At 35.3% G+C, this 21,998-nt stretch overlaps 1 protein-coding gene across 1 annotated transcript in view; it reads right to left on the reverse strand.

Annotated features, from left to right (window-relative positions):
• Positions 1-465: 465 nt before the first annotated feature.
• LOC132559845 (serine/threonine-protein kinase TBK1-like) overlaps positions 466-21,998 on the reverse strand; it is a 37,687-nt gene continuing 16,154 nt past the window's right edge. Inside the window, exons 6-18 of the mRNA XM_060224475.1 lie at positions 16,949-17,115; positions 16,187-16,297; positions 14,450-14,629; positions 13,406-13,611; positions 10,601-10,751; positions 9,768-9,999; positions 9,363-9,478; positions 8,195-8,311; positions 5,075-5,176; positions 4,622-4,718; positions 3,893-4,053; positions 2,543-2,647; positions 466-574 (exon numbers count right to left, since the gene is read on the reverse strand). Of these exons, the coding sequence (XP_060080458.1) occupies positions 466-574; positions 2,543-2,647; positions 3,893-4,053; positions 4,622-4,718; positions 5,075-5,176; positions 8,195-8,311; positions 9,363-9,478; positions 9,768-9,999; positions 10,601-10,751; positions 13,406-13,611; positions 14,450-14,629; positions 16,187-16,297; positions 16,949-17,115 (1,854 nt within the window). The remainder of the gene's footprint in view (positions 575-2,542; positions 2,648-3,892; positions 4,054-4,621; positions 4,719-5,074; positions 5,177-8,194; positions 8,312-9,362; positions 9,479-9,767; positions 10,000-10,600; positions 10,752-13,405; positions 13,612-14,449; positions 14,630-16,186; positions 16,298-16,948; positions 17,116-21,998) is intronic.

The following is a 21,998-nucleotide window of genomic DNA, read 5'->3' on the forward strand; positions in this document are numbered from 1 at the left end:
TTATGTCAAAATGAATTTTGCCTTATTTGAATGCTGTTTTTGTCTAAGTGAATTGTGAGAAAACTTTAATGCTTTTGTTGTTTAAGTGAATTTTGCCTAATTTGAATGCTTTTGTTGTTTAAGTGAATTTTGCCTAATTTGAATGCTTTCATATTTCATCACCAATACTGAGAATGTTTTGATTATCACTGAGCATCATATTTTATAAACTTTATGTAAGTCTTGACTGATAATACTTCATCACCAAGATCAGTTCTGTGTTATCTGAATATAGACAGCATATGTAGAGGATGCAGTGGACGATCTGTACAGTAATGAAGAAACAATGAGAGATTCTGGTCCTTGACCAATCTGTTGTCCAAATTCTCCTGCATCAGCCAATCATCTGGTGACCACTTGCAAATGTGTTGTCATGACTACATCATCAGCTTCAGAAGTTCCAACTAGGAAACGTCTCAGCTATGTTCAAGAGTCACCAGAGGTGGCCTGTATGCCTGAATGAAATGTAACCTTTTTAACGTCAGATTTTTCCATTCTAGATGGACCAGAATCTTCATGTTGTCCAGCTTTTTTCCTGAAAACAACATAAAATAGATTAATAAATTAGCCAATCATTTGGCGACCACTAGCAAAAGTGTTACCATGACTACAATTTCCATCAGCTTCAGAAGTTCCAAACAAGTAACATCTCAGCTATGTTCAACAGTCACAAGAGAAAAACCACACAAAATATGTTAAACGTTGTAATCTAAATAAACCTTTCTAAAACACTTTTGATGATTACTGTTCATTATAATTCTTTGCTAAAAAATGTCTTGCCAGCTCAGTCTCTGGCAATCACTTTATACCAGATTACTTCCCTTTTATCTCATCGATCATATCTGATAAGCTATTGATAAGGACAAAGCCTGAGTGAACAGTGTACTGAGGAAAATTCTTTCTAGGCATATTGCTTCATGTTCATCGGTCAAATATACCAATAAAGAAGAAATCTTATGGGTAGTGAGTGTCTCATACCAGAAAAAATGAAAACTTATTGGTAGTGAGTGTCTCATACCAGAAAAGATGAAAACTTATGGGTAGTGAGTGTCTCATACCAGAAAAAATGAAAACTTATGGGTAGTGAGTGTCTCATACCAGAAAAGATGAAACTTACCAGTAGTGAGTGTCTCATACCAGAAAAGATGAAAACTTATGGGTAGTTAGTGTCTCAAACCAGAAAAGATGAAAACTTATGGGTAGTGAGTGTCTCATACCAGAAAAGATGAAACTTACCAGTAGTGAGTGTCTCATACCAGAAAAGATGAAAACTTATGGGTAGTTAGTGTCTCAAACCAGAAAAGATGAAAACTTATGGGTAGTGAGTGTCTCATACCAGAAAAGATGAAACTTACCAGTAGTGAGTGTCTCATACCAGAAAAAATGAAAACTTATGGGTAGTGAGTGTCCAGAAAAGATGAAACTTACCAGTAGTGAGTGTCTCATACCAGAAAAGATGAAAACTTATGGGTAGTTAGTGTCTCAAACCAGAAAAGATGAAAACTTATGGGTAGTTAGTGTCTCAAACCAGAAAAGATGAAAACTTATGGGTAGTGAGTGTCTCATACCAGAAAAGATGAAACTTACCAGTAGTGAGTGTCTCATACCAGAAAAAATGAAAACTTATTGGTAGTTAGTGTCTCATACCAGAAAAGATGAAAACTTATGGGTAGTGAGTGTCTCATACCAGAAAAAATGAAAACTTATTGGTAGTGAGTGTCTCATACCAGAAAAGATGAAAACTTATGGGTAGTGAGTGTCTCATACCAGAAAAGATGAAAACTTATTGGTAGTGAGTGTCTCATACCAGAAAAGATGAAAACTTATGGGTAGTGAGTGTCTCATACCAGAAAAAATGAAAACTTATGGGTAGTGAGTGTCTCATACCAGAAAAGATGAAACTTACAAGTAGTGAGTGTATAATACCAGAAAAGATGAAAACTTATGGGTAGTTAGTGTCTCAAACCAGAAAAGATGAAAACTTATGGGTAGTGAGTGTCTCATACCAGAAAAGATGAAACTTACCAGTAGTGAGTGTCTCATACCAGAAAAAATGAAAACTTATTGGTAGTTAGTGTCTCATACCAGAAAAGATGAAAACTTATGGGTAGTGAGTGTCTCATACCAGAAAAAATGAAAACTTATTGGTAGTGAGTGTCTCATACCAGAAAAGATGAAAACTTATGGGTAGTGAGTGTCTCATACCAGAAAAGATGAAAACTTATTGGTAGTGAGTGTGTCATACCAGAAAAGATGAAAACTTATGGGTAGTGAGTGTCTCATACCAGAAAAAATGAAAACTTATGGGTAGTGAGTTTCTCATACCAGAAAAGATGAAACTTACCAGTAGTGAGTGTCTCATACCAGAAAAGATGAAAACTTATGGGTAGTGAGTGTCTCATACCAGAAAAAATGAAAACTTATGGGTAGTGAGTGTCTCATACCAGAAAAAATGAAAACTTATTGGTAGTGAGTGCCTCATACTGGTAAAAAGAAAACTTACCGAGAAAGAAGGGATTCCATTAGATGACTAGATTCTTCCAAACTGGAGTGGCTTTGTGCCATGATGTCATTAATCTCTCGCCTGTTGTCAATCAGTGACTTCATGCTGCAAACAAGGACAATATCATAAATGTTGAACAAATTTCTAAAGTAGTGGACATAATTCTGCAAAGCAATACAATGGTTATCACTAGTATTATCGTTTACTTACAGTGTTCTGTGGCATATTCTTACCTGGTTTTCTGTTATTCTAGTTGGTATCTCCTCGGCACAATAAACGGCTGATCTCGATAATCTCAGAGATACACTTTCCAATGTACGAGTTACTTAAAAGCAATAATCTTAGTTTCAAACCGCCTTTCGCACAGATAGTATTGAGATAAGTATGATTCCACTTATTGTAGTTTCTGTAAATTTTTGTTCATATATATAACAATAACCGTGGATGCACAACTTCATCATTGAGCAAATTTTTCCAAAAAGATATTGGGCTTGACTTTAAACAAGCCAAATTAAATAAAAGTATATTTATTGCATTTAAATGCTTATCTTTATCTATAACCATCGATAATGTGATAGACTTACTACTGTGTCTTGTGATTTTTAGATTAATTTTCACAGGAACATTTTTACTATTGACACAGAGAAATGCTAACTAATGACCTTACAGGTCTAACCAATTTGTCATCAATAAATTGGATCAGAAAAATACCTAGTTAAATAAATAGATTTATTAATCATTTATTGATGCCATAGGTAACTCTTCCTTTGTGCTACAGTCAGCAGAAGCACAATGTCTAGTAACACACAATGGTATAGCAAGTGTTACACAATAGTTCAAATGCTATTAGATACAAATGTTATAAACAGAAACAGTCACGTTAATCATGATACTCATTTGCTCTTAATAAAACCAGATATCAACAATCAAGTACAGTGTAATAGTAGTTAGCATGTAAACCCTTGCATTAGGTTTGTGCTTATTTTTGTTTGAAATACAGAAAATAAGGTACAATGAAAAATGAGACAATATGCATCATCATGATCATGACCAATTAATGAAATAAAACAGTGTTTCTTACTTCCTTTGGTCTTTTGGTAAATATGTAAGCCTGTATATATTCTTAGCTGTTCATTACGATGTCAATTTATTGTCCTGTAATAAGCCCGTGCTCTGACTTTGAGTCAGAAGTTACGCATTGACTCCCTGGGCTTATTAAAGGATAAATACGGAAAACAAATGACACATCAAATGCATCGTAAATTAATTTGAATAAGCTTCCTATGACCTCAGTCATGGTAATGGTGGAGACTGTTGTAATCCAGTTCCAAAAATGTGTGGACATCCTACCTGAGGGAGATTTTCTCCATACTGATGTTACTAAACGGAGTGCCAGATGACAAGGTGTCAATGGGATACATAGCTGATGCGCCTTGTGGAGCAGGGTTCGTTAAGCACTGCTGGGTAACTTCCCTGGCTTCATTAGCTATTTTCTTACATTCCATTTCCATCTGAAAAGTCAAATAACAGTAAGTACAGAGAGAAGTCCAGTCGAGGCAACAGATTTGTAGTCGACAGAGAGTGCTGATATTTGCTGGGTCCTCCGACATCCACTACTATCGTATGGACAGGGAAACATGTCTGTAATTGTATATCAAATAAACATCAACTGACAGTAACAATGGGGAGATATGCAGAGTACTAAGTACCGATATGAACACTTACAGATACTTCCCTACAGACATGCAAAAATATACAGAAGAAAAAAAGGTTAATTATGAAGGCTTAATGAAGTATCCACCCCTTTTTTATTTAACTTTTGTAGTATCAGTAGATACCAGCATTAGACAAAAGATTTCGCCAAAGGTCAAACTGAAAATTTGAAAACTCATCACCAGTTTATATCAAAAGTTACTAAGCAAAGGATTGCGACAAAGAAATCTTGTTACTTAAGAAATCAAAATACAGATCTAATGACAATCAATTCATTCAGATCTAACACCTGTAATGGATCCTCTCTGCGTATGAAGATGTATTGAACTGTTCTGTTTACATATGTTTTTTATAATCTTTACTGACCTTGACAATTCTTTCACTCAGCTTTTTGCGACAGTCCCTCACACTGCTGATGTTCTGATCGACTTTTTTAGTCCTTTGTAAATTTTTCAGAAGTAAGCTACAATAAAATTGTTTATTTTATTACAAATGTTTTCATCATTAAAAAGTCATTATTAAACTAAACATGTTTCCCCACAGAAACTAATATCACCCCTCCCCCAAAACCAGTGATATCTGCCTGCTGGCTAATGGTTAATTCATTCATTCAATATGTTTCACCATCATGAAAATTAAGGATCAAAAGTAACAGACATGAGATGTCTAAATTTACTGTCCCAAATGTCTTCTTACCATTCAGTTATCACAATAAATTTACCAAATATTTGCTTTTTTAGTCCACACTACTTATCCATCCATTTTTGTTGATGATCAGTATGTTATTGTGGGGTCAAAGGTCATCCGTAGAAAGATTACCTGATTTGTTTGGTGGTGACATCATACGTTTGAATGACATTGATACGACAATGGCCTTCAAGGATGGAAAGAAGTCTTGCTGAATATTCTTGTGACTTCAATCTGAGAGTGAAAAACAGGTTGTATTTCAGTAGTAAAAACAAGAGGCCCATGGGCCTTAACGGTCATCTGACAAAAAGCAAGTCAAACCTAGAAAGTGGTTGAGGTCATTCATTTGAACAAACTTGGAAGCCTCTCCTCCAAGCATCTTACAGGCCCAATATCAGCACTCATGGACTTTTGCTTGTTGAGAAGAAGTCGTTTGTATATTTTAACATATTTGACCCCTGTGACCTTGAAAGTGGGTTGAGGTCATTCATTTGAATAAACTTGGTAGCCTTTCCTCCCAGCATGCTACAGACCCAATATCGGCACTCATAGACTTTTGCTTATTGAGATGAAGTCCTTTGTATATTTTAACATATTTGACCCCTGTGACCTTGAAAGTGGGCCAAGGTCATTCATTTGAACAAACTTTGTAGGGCTCCATGCCAGCATGCTATGGGCCAAGTATTAGCCCCCTAGGCCTTCTAGTATTTGAGAAGAAGTTATTTAAAGATTTTGACATATTTGACCCCTGTGACCTTGAAAGTTGTTCAAGGTCATTCATTTAAATAAACTTGGTAGCCTTTCCTCCCAGCATGCTACAGACCCAATATCGGCACTCATAGACTTTTGCTTATTGAGATGAAGTCCTTTGTATATTTTAACATATTTGACCCCTGTGACCTTGAAAGTGGGCCAAGGTCATTCATTTGAACAAACTTTGTAGGGCTCCATGCCAGCATGCTATGGGCCAAGTATTAGCCCCCTAGGCCTTCTAGTATTTGAGAAGAAGTTATTTAAAGATTTTGACATATTTGACCCCTGTGACCTTGAAAGTTGTTCAAGGTCATTCATTTAAACAAACTTGATAGCCCTTCATCCCAGCATGCCACAGGCACAATATCAGCAATCTGAGCCTTTTGGTTATTGAGAAGAAGTTGTTTAAAGATTTTAACATATTTGACCCCTGTGACCTTTAAAGTGGGCCAAGGTCATTCATTTGAACAAACTTTGTAGGGCTCCATGCCAGCATGCTATGGGCCAAGTATTAACCCCCTAGGCCTTCTAGTATTTGAGAAGAAGTTATTTAAAGATTTTGACATATTTGACCCCTGCGACCTTGAAAGTTGTTCAAGGTCATTCATTTAAATAAGCTTGGTAGCCTTTCCTCCCAGCATGCTACAGACCCAATATCGGCACTCATAGACTTTTGCTTATTGAGATGAAGTCCTTTGTATATTTTAACATATTTGACCCCTGTGACCTTGAAAGTGGGCCAAGGTCATTCATTTGAACAAACTTTGTAGGGCTCCATGCCAGCATGCTATGGGCCAAGTATTAGCCCCCTAGGCCTTCTAGTATTTGAGAAGAAGTTATTTAAATATTTTGACATATTTGACCCCTGTGACCTTGAAAGTTGTTCAAGGTCATTCATTTAAACAAACTTGATAGCCCTTCATCCCAGCATGCCACAGGCACAATATCAGCAATCTGAGCCTTTTGGTTATTGAGAAGAAGTTGTTTAAAGATTTTAACATATTTGACCCCTGTGACCTTTAAAGTGGGCCAAGGTCATTCATTTGAACAAACTTTGTAGGGCTCCATGCCAGCATGCTATGGGCCAAGTATTAACCCCCTAGGCCTTCTAGTATTTGAGAAGAAGTTATTTAAAGATTTTGACATATTTGACCCCTGCGACCTTGAAAGTTGTTCAAGGTCATTCATTTAAATAAGCTTGGTAGCCTTTCCTCCCAGCATGCTACAGACCCAATATCGGCACTCATAGACTTTTGCTTATTGAGATGAAGTCCTTTGTATATTTTAACATATTTGACCCCTGTGACCTTGAAAGTGGGCCAAGGTCATTCATTTGAACAAACTTTGTAGGGCTCCATGCCAGCATGCTATGGGCCAAGTATTAGCCCCCTTGGCATTCTAGTATTTGAGAAGAAGTTATTTAAATATTTTGACATATTTGACCCCTGTGACCTTGAAAATTGTTCAAGGTCATTCATTTAAACAAACTTGATAGCCCTTCATCCCAGCATGCCACAGGCACAATATCAGCAATCTGAGCCTTTTGGTTATTGAGAAGAAGTTGTTTAAAGATTTTAACATATTTGACCCCTGTGACCTTTAAAGTGGGTCAAGGTCATTCATTTGAACAAACTTGGTAGTCCTTCATCCCAGCATGTCACAGGCCCAATATCTACACTCTGAGCCTTTTGGTTAATGAGAAGAAGTTGTTTAAAGATTTTAACATATTTGACCCCTGTGACCTTTAAAGTGGGTCAAGGTCATTCATTTGAACAAACTTGGTAGAGCTCCATGCCAGTATCCTCTGTGCCAAGTATTAGCCCCCTAGACCTTCTAGTATTTGAGAAGAAGTCGTTTGAATGAAAAGTTTACGGACGGCGCACGGCGCACGACGCACGGCGCACGGCGCACGGCGGACGACGACGGACGAAGCATGATAACTATAGGTCATCGGACCCTTCGGGTCAGATGACCTAATAACCAACACATTTGATATAAGCTGTATCAGTATCTTTCACCTCACAGATTTCATTTTCATTTCAGAAGAAAATGAAATGAAGAAACCCTGTATATATTTCCAAAACCATATACAATGTATTCACATACACATCATTATGATATAATAAACCTGCCAAATTTTTTGTGTTATTTTGAAGGTTTCCGTCAAATTGAAGGTGGTCCCCTGATGGCCATTTCATATATCTGATCAGTCCCAAAATGAAAACAGCAGCTAATGACTTACCATGGTTTCATACCTCCACCCTCCAAAGGAAATTACTCATCCCCCAGTTTCCAGGGGTTATAGCGATTCTTGTGTTGTAATGGTAATGTGAAGTATTATTCCCAAGCCTCTAAATAGGAGCCAATGTAACAGAGGCCGTTATTGCCTAAGGACAAACATCTGACACAGGGCAATTTAAACAGCCCAACATCTGGCGATGGTGGGTTAAAAAGACAGAACAAGATAACAAAATAGTTTCACAGGGTATAATCTCTTACTTCTGAGTGTTGTGTATGAATTCCTCCTCTGAGGCAAGTGTCCTTTGCTTTCTGTGTTTTGTAAACAAAGTCCAAATCTCCATCAGTAGGGTAACTAAATGACTGCTCTTTTGGACACTAAAAATAAAGTGTTTAAAAATCAGGAAATAATTCTTTAAAAATAATTTCTATGTTTCATTGTCTTGTAATTGATGTACTATTCAAATCAGAAAAGTTTCATAACAATAACAAATCAAATGAAAAACTCTGAAAAGAAGCTGTGGAGATTCATGATAATAACAAACACTTCTTATCAAATACAAAACTGAGGTTGTACATGTCTTAAGCAGATTCCAATTAATGATACTTTAGTAGGTAAGTAAAATCCTGCATCTTTACTGAACTGCTACTGTTGGATATCTCTTCAATCTTTAATCTTCTGGTTACATCTGGCAAATTGTTGCTGTGGGGTAAATTCCTTAACATTTTTGCGATTTGGTGAATCCTGCAAATCTTTGCTGAAGGGCCAATCCTATATTTTTTTGCTGTAGGAATATCCTGCTGTCAGCTAAATTCAAATCTGGCAACCTGCTGCTGTAGAGTACCTTCCACAACTTTATTGTTGTGGATAAATCTGGCAACCTGCTGTAGGGTAACTTACACAACTTTATTGTTGTGGGTAAATCTGGCAACCTGCTGCTGTAGAGTACCTTCCACAACTTTACTGTTGTGGGGTAAATCTGGAAACCTGCTGCTGTATGGTAACTTACACAACTTTATTGTTGTGAGTAAATCTGGCAACCTGCTGCTGTAGGGTAACTTACACAACTTTATTGTTGTGAGTAAATCTGGCAACCTGCTGCTGTAGGGTAACTTACACAACTTTATTGTTGTGAGTAAATCTGGCAACCTGCTGCTGTAGGGTAACTTACACAACTTTATTGTTGTGGGTAAATCTGGCAACCTGCTGCTGTAGGGTAACTTACACAACTTTATTGTTGTGGGTAAATCTGGCAACCTGCTGCTGTAGAGTACCTTCCACAACTTTATTGTTGTGGGTAAATCTGGCAACCTGCTGCTGTAGAGTACCTTCCACAACTTTATTGTTGTGGGTAAATCTGGCAACTTTCTGTTGAAGGGTAAATTTCACAACTTTATCATTGTGGGCTAAAGAAAGAAGTCTACATACCAATAGTCTTCTTCAGAGCATCTGGCATAACTGAACATGGCATCTCTCTCATGCTCTGCCATTTTTTCTACTAGAACTTTCATGTACACTTGAACTTCTTTGCAGCGGTTTACTGCCTGTAAAACAAAGATAGAATCAATCAAGAGTAATTTTAAAACAAGCATAAAACTTATTAAACAAGTTAAAATGAGAGTACAGAAACAAATGGAGGCAGCCATTTTTTGAGCCATTTTCAATTCATGACAAAATGTAACTGTCCATATTATGACATCACAATCCAGTCCTGATTGCCAGAACCAAAGAAAAACACTCTCAGGTATATTACAATAGTGAAAGATGTCAAATATATCATATTGGCAAAATCACTTCAGGAAAATATTTTAAAATCTTCTTTTCCAAGTATACCTTCTTTAAAACTTCTTTTGGTGATTCGTCGTTTAAGATTTGTCTCAGTTTGACTTTGGCTTTATTGAGCGTGGTACCATGGCTGTGGTTTACTTCTATGACTGATACGAGTTCATTCAAACATAAATAACTTTGGAAGAATGTGTCTTGATGCTTCTCATTTTCCTCCAAGTGTTCTGACATGTCAGGAACACAACTGTTGATACGTTTGATGATTTGAAAAATGAAATCCCTAGAAAAAAATGGAAACTCATATCAAACACAAGGCACTAAACATTTTAGGCATGAAAGACTTATCAAACAAATTAAGTATTAACAGCCATACGTGAATCTTCTCACAAATACCTTTCTAGTAAATGCATGTGTATACAGGGAATGTATGTATTGTATAGTTGCATTGGTAATTCTAAAGAGTCAAAATTTTTGCTACTTTCTTTCAAAACAGCTGAATTATATTTAAAGAAAACCAAATTTCCTACCTGGATGTAAAAAAAGACATCTAATACACCTGTGTCTCATGATTTAACAGATTAAATTTTGACGATCAGGTTAACGTATCCGAAAATAGTGAAAATGTCATCTCAAAAATGCAAGGCCACACAGTATGCTCTTCTTGTTAACTACCTATTTTGAAAGACTATTTTTTTAATTCCATTCTACAACAATATCTAAATAAGGAAACCGTTATACCCAACCCTAATTATCTTTTTCTCTGCTTAGGTAATTAAAAAAATACTGGTAAAATGCCTTGCTCAAAGATACACGTTATATTCTGCCACTGACAAAGCTAAACCTATAATCTTGAAGTGGATAGACTTTCACCTGACCATTACCTTAAATGGGTCTCTGCTTGTTCCATTAGTTCTTGCTGGTGAATGATGTTGGATATGGATTTACTGATGAGGCATGCAATGGCACAGATCTTATGAAGGTAGTGCGAGTCCTTGTCAACAGCAAAATGTTCCGGCATGCTAGGGAAAGAAGCTGCAAATCAAACCATCTCTCAGTCATTCAATGTCACCATATTTCTCAAGGAATCTCCAATGCATTACAATACAAAGGTACCTATGTTACTGGTGTAATTTCAAACTTAACAGTTCAGAGTGATAAGTACCCACTCTCCATTCTTCTCACTAACGGGAGTTTGATTCCCAGTCAGGTGACTCAGTGGGTACTCATTTCCCTTTGGGCCATGACGACCAGATTTTCATTCCCCAGTTTCGTGATCCAATGGATACCCGTTCCTCTTTCATCCATGGTGACCAGACTTTCATTCCCCATGTGACCTGATGGGTACTAGTGCTGGGAACTGGTTCTCATAATTGATCAATGGTTTCTATAATATGATCAACCACTGAGTAATAATCAGCCTATTTTGTTGATATTTATGCCAGAATTCATTATGATTATGGATATGATAATTGCTAATCTAATGTGTGTAATATGTAACTGTAAATTACCCTTGTATTGTGCTGTCTAATGTTTGTATTCCAATGTACTGTTTTTCACGATATAAACTTACAAAATAACTTATTGTTACTTATTGTTATCTATGTATTTTATATCTTTTTTATTGTTGAAGAGTTGAAAATTTATGAAATTCACAGTCAAATCATCCATTAAAATAGCAAAATTAAAAAATATTATCATAAAGGTATACCTAAACAAATCAAGATTGAGCATCTCAAACATTTATCTATAATTTTGTTCTTCATATGATAACTCACTATTATTATATTATTAATTTCTGGAAACCTAAAGTGTTTCCAAATGTATCATCTGCCTTGTTTCGGGGGATACAGTTCAATGAGGATATGCTGAATCTCCACCATTGCATGGCTGCATGTGTGATTGAAAATGGGAATTACCTCCTTTAACATATAAAACGTTCTGAGTGACATGCTAGGGCCCTAATGGCTGTATTAACTTTTCATTTTGTCATGGAATCTTCAGTCGGAATATTGCATGAAAATGTGGATATAGGCCCAGTCTTATGTTACTTATGAGGTATAGGCTTCTGACTGTTGCATCAAGAAAACATTGTTTTTCTCTTCAAACTGATCATGCCATATTTTGTGATAATTGATAAAACAAGAGTTCCCAGAGGCATCTCGATGCTCACCAATGTTTTATCTTTATATGCTCTTTGAAAGTTGGATCTTTTCCCTTCTTTTCTCCGTTTTTGCTCTTAATGATAAGACATTTGAACATTCCTTTGCAAAAATGAACGACAATCTTTCCCTGCCAAATCCAAAATGGCCACCTGGAAACCATTTTGTTTCTTCTGATCAGTCCCAAAAGCGAAAGAGCACAAGGAGAGATCAAAGGGAACATACGTCTGAAATTTGAGAGATTTCCATTCAGTACTTCAGCAGAAATAGTAATAGCAATCTTTACTAGGCAAAATCCAAGATGGCTGCCTGTTGGCCATTTTGTTTTTCTAATCAGTCCAAAACTCAAATAGGCACAACTAGGGACCTAAAGAATCCTATACATGAAACTTGAGAAAGATCTGTGCAGTAGTTCTCAAGAAATAGTGATAACAAACTTTCGAAGTCAAAATCTAAGATGTCTGTCATTTCGTTTTTGTGATCAGTCCCAAAATCAAATTGGCACAACTAGGTACCAAGGGGAACCTACATATGCAATTTGAGAAAGATCCATCTATGACTTCTCAAGAAGTAGCGATAACAAAAACTGTTTACGAACAGAGCAACGGACGACAGACCACAGACGTAGAGTGATCTGAATAGCCTACCATCATCATATGGTTGGCTAAAAACAAGAAACGTTCAATTGTCAACAAATCTGATTAATTGACACAGCACTACTTGATATCCATTCATGTTTCACCCTTGGAGACAAGACATTAATTTCTTAGGTGACCCAGTGTGTCCCTGTTCCCCTTTCACTCATGGTGATCAGACTTTCATTCCCTTATTCCCAAATTGGATGTAAAAAGGTATGTGATTATCTGCCCAACTACATAGATAATCAAACAAGAAGCCCATGGGCCTTAACGGTCATCTGACTACAAAATCTCTCATCAGGGGGAAGGGTTATTTTTTCTACTTAGAATGAAATCTTTGTAAGAAGCTGTTTTCCATGACACAGATGGCAGTTATGGTGAGGCGTAAGTAGCTGCAACAAGTGTTACCTTTTTTTTAATTGTAAAGTCAGAGCTCAGAGATACTTGAAAAGAAGTTTGAAATAGGTGTTTGCACAGGAAAACCATGATTGCACAATCATGATACAAAATGGCCTCCCTGGCTGCTGTATCAAAATTTGGACAAGGTAGAAAAATAAAAACACTCTTTGCTGCCTTTCCTTAACCTTCCCACCAATTTTTAGCTCAATGGAACAAGTGGGACTGGGGAAGATTCAAATATATTTTTCAAGACAGCGCCCATGAGGGCCATCTTGGATTTCAGACTGACCTGAAAAACTTGAGAAGAAGTTTAAAATGTCAAAAGTTTACACACGGTGCACAGCTCATGGCCCATGGTGGATGATGATGGATAAAGCATGATAACTATATGCCAAAATCAATTCATTATAAACCATGGTTGTAATAATTTTCTTTTACCAAATCCTAATTGATAGCTGACTATATACATATAATGAAACAAAAAACTTACGAATCTCTGGAAGAGCTAGCTTCTGCCTGTCAACCCTTTCACGACTATAGAGGAAGAGTTGTCCTGTGAGAATACGCTTTGGGTACTGATGGACCTCCATAGTTTGTTCAACAATTTCACACAGTTCTCTGTTGTCGTACAAGATCAGCTGTTCAACTGCTGGGATGTCTGTTTCTCGAGCTAGTACTTCTTGAAAACTGGCATATCTAATGATTGAAAAATAAATAATTGTAATGTAAAAACTTTCAAAAAGAAATAAAAAAGTTTTGAAATTTGAAAAAATCTCAGAATAAGTAAAAAGTTACCTCCATTAGACTACAGCATGGACTAATGCTCTGCTTAAATCTTGCCCATCATAATTTCTTATCATTATTACTCGAGTTGCTCCCTTTAAACTTCTAAACTTTTCCAGGGAATAAAACAATAAAGTTTTATCCAGATTGTGTTTGACACAATAGTTAATGAGTCAATTTATCACATATTTTATTTACAAGAAAAAAAAAGTTTTGAAATTTGAAAAATCTCAGAATAAGAAGTTATCTCCCTTAGACTACAGCATGGACTAATGCTCTGTGAAAAAATTTGTCCAGTTTCATATTTCTTATCATTATTACCTGAGTTGCTCCCTATCAATTTCTCAACTTTTCCAGGAAATACATAAATAGAGTTGTTTGCCCAGTTTCATATTTCTCATCATTATTACCTGAGTTGCTTCCAATCAATTTCTCAACTTTTCCAGGAAATACATAAATAGAGTTGTACTCCGAATTGTGTTTAATACAACAGTTAAATTGAGTTAATTTATAAATTTTGTTTACATTCATAACCAGGATCTAATTACAAACAGCTTTATTTAAAACCTAAACATTTTAACATGGTTGGCAGTCTGTTGCTACAGTATTTTCTCATACAATTAAAGCCAATATTGCCATGGCCATATAGACTACCTCATCAGATATCTATATGGTTTAAATAACCGAGTCAGCATTGTTTCCATTACTGGTCATTGCACATAATACATATATAGTTTGAACTTGTGGCTACCTGTCACTTTTTGCGACATATATCCGGAGGTTACATCCCGAATTGCATTCGAACATTTTGATGACCTTCATGTCAAGTATATTGTTGACAGCATTAAAGAACCGCTCAAATGTCCACCGTAATGGCAGTGTGCTCTCCATCAAGCCTGCAAGCACTGGAACTATCAGGTTCTTCAAACATCTGTTGGAAAAGAAAAAAAAGTAAATAAATTATGTAAAACCTGCCTTATCACTGAAAAACACTTCAGTTTATGATAATATGAATATTTGTCCATTTAATGAAATTAAAACTGAAATTTTGTTGGTGGTTAAAATGCATGATATACCTAGTATTTGCCTACAATAATTCCCCCTTAATAACATAAATCAAATTATAATGTATGACTCTGTGTAGAGATTAATCTATCTAGTCATACAAGTATCTTCTTCACATCCTATTTGTTTCAACACTGCCAACAAAAAATAAGAATAAATCACATTAAGAGCTAAAGAAATCATATAAAAATCATGTAACATTAATGATGTGACACTGATCAAAACAAGTGACAACAAAAAACTTCTAATCAATGCCCTATTTTATTAATTTGCGATCAATGATTGTGATTTTTTGACAATTAACAGTTATACACCCTTTTAATAATGTTTTCTACCACAAATTCTAATTTTGTTTACCACTATTCTGTATACTGAACATTTCTTTAGCAGAAATTCTAGTTCAGGTCTTTTTTTCATCTTTTACAGTATTCAATTTTAATTCATGGTTGACTGACAATGCATAAAAACTGAAAACATTGATATTTCAAACATTTTGTATATGAAGAAAGTGTTTATTAAAACATTGTAGATGACAATAGGTACATGAGCATCATAACACCATTTTTGTTTTCAGAGATACCATGAGGCAATTTGCTTTGAATGGATTTCTGTTTTACGAATTTAACATTTTCTATTGTTAATCAATTAATGTAAGTTTAAACTGAGTTACAATCAGAATAAGGTAGCAAATACTGTATGTGTCGAGAATGTACATTTGAGAATTAAACTGTCTTATGGCAATTATGGTATTTACAAATGACTATTATAAGGACCATAAATGCCATAGCATGATAGTTCAATTAGATATAAAATCAATCATCAATCCATAATTCAAATTCTTGAAGATGATTATTTTCAAAATTTGTTGGCTTTGATGGAAGGTATTGTACCTGTTTCTCTCCAAGAGGTATGCTATATTTACACTTTAGGTCTATTAATAATACATTGCATAACTACAGGCAAAATTATCACCTGTCTATGAAAACAACACCTGTCTATATTGTTCTACTATCATTCCAAAGTATCAGACATCTTCACCCAGAGATATTTAACTATTATGTAATTTGCCACATGTCCCTTCTGCCCCTTGATGTTTGTACAACTGCTTTATTCTGCAGCTGTTATATCAAACATATGACCTTGAGCAGTTACCTATTTAGAGACCTTGGGTTTTTTATAAACATCAAGCAGATCATTTCATCATATCTCATATATCATAGTCCTGTCTGGTATCTTTACAGAAGATTTGTGTACTTTTTCAAATGTTTTCACACATTTTGATTAAGAAGCCTTGAAGTTGGGTCAATGTCATAACTATTTCACCAGTTTTAACAACTCTTACAGGACTTAAATTTTCAAAATCACTAACTACAAAATTTGAAAAAGAATACATATTCCTATGATAATACTATTGTATACTCACGGTGATAGGACACAGGTTTTCGGAAGCTGACGCGAGTACTCAATCAGCCCTTCAGCAGTACGCTGAATACCTGATATCACTCCAGACTCCTTTTCCTTGGTGATACGATGCCTTTAACAATTGAATATGAAGTTTTAAAATCTTTTTCACTATAAACATTATATATTTTCCAAGGTCAGACTTACAAACGTCATTGAAAAACTCTCAAATATTTAAAGATTCTTCCTTATTTTTTGGCAGAATTTTTTCATCAAATTTGAAATTGAAATGAGAATTTTGAATAAACGTCTGAGTAAAATGTTTGAAGCAAGGAAACAAAAGGCCCAATGCACCTACAGTGTTCATCTGGTATATCAATACCAGTCAAATACCATGCCTCTAGACCTTTTACTTCATGAGAAGTCATCTAGAATTTTTAACAAATCTGACCCTGTAACCTTGAATATATGTCAAGGTAAATTCTTTTCACAAACTTTCCTAGGCTTCATACTAGGAACATACCAGCCAAGTAACAGGCCTCTAGGCTTTTCAGTTTAGGAGAAGAAGTCTTTGAAAGTTTTAACAAATCTTAGCCCTGTGATCTTGAATATAGGTCAAGGTCATTTCTTTTCACACACATTGGCAGGCTTCATCCTAGAAACATACCAGCTAAATATCGAAACATTTGGTCCATTAGTTCTTTGGTTCAAGTGAACATTGGATCTCCAACAAATCCATAACCATATATATATATTTTGCATCTGTATTTTTGAATGTACTTACATTGTGTAGGAGTTGGACCTTCCACCATGTGGCATAAACGGGAGGCGTCCTGTTGCCACATGGTACAAAGTCACACCAAGACTCCAAATATCAACATTCCCTGTAAACGTCTGACCATGATCTTTGAACTGTCTTTTCAGCACTGCTTGATTGTACATGTCCGGATCCTGTAAGGGAAAAACATATGGCAATGCTAAATTTATCAACCAACAGCAAAATGATTCCTAATTTGCCAAATGAACAATCAATAAAGGGCAATAACTCTTAAAAAGAAAGTTGGAAATTAGACATGTCAGTGTGAAATTTTCCAAGCCCAAGGGTCATAACTCTAAAAAAAATTATGTTGACTGACACAATACATAAACTTGCATAAACTCACAATATAAATAAGTGTCAATTTCAGTTCAACATTCCCATCATCCTATGAAGAAATAAACATAAACTGGAAAATGTTTTGAAAATACTCAATGTAAGGTGTCAAATGAAGCAATGGGTATTTCATAGAGGTTTTACTGTAAATTCACTACTGCTTGCAAAGTTTGTGAGTCATGATGACTCAGTGATATATATTGATCTGGCTGTGTAATAAGACTTAAGTACAGTATATTGAGTCTGTGATGAATGAAACATTCCCTGGCCTCTAAAAAGTTCAAACAAATACTTGATATGAATTGGCTGTTACCATGCATTCAATTCCATTCCTTAACATAAAATCTATACTGCATAATATAAAGGGAACTGACACAATCATATAGACATTCTTGATGCTTTGGAAAATAAAAAAAAAACCCAAAAAACCCAAAGATTTAGCAATTTCAGATAACCATGATAGAAAAATTATGTATAATTATTACAGGACAGATAGCATTTTTTGATAATTTTAATGAACAGTATTATTTGGTGAGGCTTTGTAGCAGACATGGGCTTACAGTCACATAAATATGTTAAGTTTAACTAGAGAGTGAAAATGGTACCAGGGTCCATGTTGTACAAGTCATTAGGTACTTTAACATAAACTCATGACACTGACATACCAGATAATGAGTTATCTGATATTTTTAACCATTTTCTTCAGTTATCATTAGCTTATCAGACAGACTATTGTACGTAATCTACTCAAGCTGTCACGATCAAGTATGCTATGTACCATATGTTACCAGTATGGAGCATTAATAGAATTTTCAATAAATAAATGCAATTTAGTGAAAATTTTAATAAGTGTTTTAAATAAAGCATTTTTAAACAACTAAGGAGAAGAATTTTAAGTATAGTTCATAACAAATGAACTATCAAAAACTAGAACTCATCATCACGGGGTCTTATTGTGAAATACTTCATCCTATTTCTATTGTTGTTGTAGTAGCTAAGGGACATGTAATTTCCTTTTTTAGACCATGTGACAAGTTTAAACTACTTTTGATCACGTTTATCTACAATTTTCAGCAAAAATCAATCTTATGTGGACACCTGGTTGCTTCCATACCCTGAATGTAAATGTGGAATTTGTGTATAAAACACTTTAGTCTTAATTTAGACATACATATGGTAAACAGATCAATTATGCAAAGTACATATAAAGCAACTATATATACACAAAAAAATACAGAAATGAACTTCATATTCATGTCCAAATCAAGTTAAGATATGTTTAAATAGTGTCTAAACTTGAACAGAAGGTCTGATTCTCATGATTTTAAACTTTAAATATAGCAAATTACAATTTTAATTTAACAGATTATTTTCCAATGAATAAATCAGGTATACATGCATGTCACTCACCAGGATCTTATAAAATTGTTTTCAAAGAATTTTAGAAAACTTGTTATAACTTGTCAATCCACTACAATTTTGTGGTATATTAATAACATAGGACTTCACAAGGCTAATGAGCAAATACACAAGCCTATCCCATGCCAGTGAATACAGTACAGCTTGTGTGTCATACAATTAAGTCTACTACAGTTACAGCTACAGGATATGATGTATAAATAAATATTTACAAGGCATGTTGAATAACAGCCATTATAAAGAGAAGAAATAGTTGTTAATGGTTGATTAGTTGACAGGACTTAAAGTTCAGTAAACTTAAGTTTAAGGGGGTTGACTCCATCCTAGACTTTGATAAGTCACTGATATATACATAGCATATTGATTCTCAATGGCTATGGGGCTAGCACAATACTTATGACACCAACTCAGGGAGTGGGCTTATTACAGGACATTAAAATATAATTGGTTTGCATTTTCACTTAATTGCAATATATTAGTGTAAGGGTAATAACCATGTTTGGTTATTGCCATGTGAGCAACCAGTGTTATTTTAAGGCAGGTTCTCCTTGTATAAGGTGGTGGCCGTCTAAATGAACAACATACAAGAGGCCCATCACATGCAAGGGTAAAGTGTCTAGGTAAAGGACATAACCATGTCACTACAGACCCACTTGTTTCTAGGCTTCCTCAGAAACAAACACCCAAAAACCAAAAATAGGCCAACATTCTAACATAAAGAGGTTTTGTAGGAACATTCTAACACCATGAGGTTTCGTAGGAACATTCTAACACAATGAGGTTTCATAGTAATATTCTAACACACTGAGGTTTTTTAGGAACATTCTAACACACTGAAGTTTCGTAGTAACATTCTAACACACTGAGGTTTCGTAGTAACATTCTAACAGACTGAGGATTCGTAGTAACATTCTAACACACTGAGGATTCATTGTAATTCTAACACACTGAGGATTTGTAGGAACATTCTAACACACTGAGGATTCATTGTAATTCTAACACACTGAGGATTTGTAGGAACATTCTAACACACTGAGGATTCATTGTAATTCTAACACACTGAGGATTTGTAGTAACATTCTAACACACTGAGGTTTCGTAGTAACATTCTAACAGACTGAGGATTCGTAGTAACATTCTAACACACTGAGGATTCATAGTAACATTCTAACACACTGAGGATTTGTAGTAATTCTAATACACTGAGGATTCGTAGTAACATTCTAACACACTGAGGATTCATTGTAATTCTAACACACTGAGGATTTGTAGGAACATTCTAACACACTGAGGATTCATTGTAATTCTAACACACTGAGGATTCATTGTAATTCTAACACACTGAGGATTTGTAGGAACATTCTAACACACTGAGGATTCATTGTAATTCTAACACACTGAGGATTTGTAGGAACATTCTAACACACTGAGGATTCATTGTAATTCTAACACACTGAGGATTTGTAGGAACATTCTAACACACTGAGGATTCATTGTAATTCTAACACACTGAGGATTTGTAGGAACATTCTAACACACTGAGGATTCATTGTAATTCTAACACACTGAGGATTTGTAGGAACATTCTAACACACTGAGGATTCATTGTAATTCTAACACACTGAGGATTTGTAGGAACATTCTAACACACTGAGGATTCGTAGTAATTCTAACACACTGAGGATTTGTATGAACAATCTAACACACTGAGGATTCATTGTAATTCTAACACACTGAGGATTTGTAGGAACATTCTAACACACTGAGGATTCATTGTAATTCTAACACACTGAGGATTTGTAGGAACATTCTAACACACTGAGGATTCGTAGTAATTCTAACACACTGAGGATTTGTATGAACAATCTAACACACTGAGGATTCATTGTAATTCTAACACACTGAGGATTTGTAGGAACATTCTAACACACTGAGGATTCATTGTAATTCTAACACACTGAGGATTTGTAGGAACATTCTAACACACTGAGGATTCATTGTAATTCTAACACACTGAGGATTTGTAGTAACATTCTAACACACTGAGGATTCATTGTAATTCTAACACACTGAGGATTTGTAGGAACATTCTAACACACTGAGGATTCATTGTAATTCTAACACACTGAGGATTTGTAGGAACATTCTAACACACTGAGGATTTGTAGGAACATTCTAACACACTGAGGATTCATTGTAATTCTAACACACTGAGGATTTGTAGGAACATTCTAACACACTGAGGATTCATTGTAATTCTAACACACTGAGGATTTGTAGGAACAATCTAACACACTGAGGATTCATTGTAATTCTAACACACTGAGGATTTGTAGGAACATTCTAACACACTGAGGATTCATTGTAATTCTAACACACTGAGGATTTGTAGGAACATTCTAACACACTGAGGATTTGTAGGAACATTCTAACACACTGAGGATTCATTGTAATTCTAACACACTGAGGATTCGTAGGAACATTCTAACACACTGAGGATTTGTAGGAACATTCTAACACACTGAGGATTTGTAGGAACATTCTAACACACTGAGGATTCATTGTAATTCTAACACACTGAGGATTTGTAGGAACATTCTAACACACTGAGGATTCATTGTAATTCTAACACACTGAGGATTCGTAGGAACATTCTAACACACTGAGGATTTGTAGGAACATTCTAACACACTGAGGATTTGTAGGAACATTCTAACACACTGAGGATTTGTAGGAACATTCTAACACACTGAGGTATGCAGACCCCCATCCCATCATGGCTTATTACTAGCCATGAACTGAAATGCTTATACATATGACCACACTCCATATTTTATAATTCTCTATTGTTGTAGGCATGATCTATTCATCATTCATAGATATTAGATGTGTGTCATTTCCCTTTGACAATAGCTTACATTTTTTTAATGGTATATAATAGAATCACAGATTTGTTATCTGTTTAGAAGAGTGAGTACTGTACTTCTTGGTAATACATTAACCTTATGTTAAAGGAAGATGAATCATGCTTTCTTTAAAACATCGCCACATTAATAAGATGCAGACAGGAAGTGTTTTTCCCGAAGCAGAAATAATTATACTAATCATGCTCAAACTGATACTGCTTTTAAGGCTATTGATGAAAATTTATAAGGCATTACACAATTACGTAATAGGCCTTTTTAGTGGGGGTTGGAAGGGGGTGGGGGGTGTGGGGTGTGGTGTGTGGGCGGGCATCAATAGCTTTTCTAAACATTAAATG

Source organism: Ylistrum balloti, unplaced genomic scaffold, assembly GCF_031769215.1.
Source record: "Ylistrum balloti isolate Yb309-2 unplaced genomic scaffold, AGI_CSIRO_Ybal_v1 Utg370978, whole genome shotgun sequence".
NCBI classification, from domain to species: domain Eukaryota; kingdom Metazoa; phylum Mollusca; class Bivalvia; order Pectinida; family Pectinidae; genus Ylistrum; species Ylistrum balloti.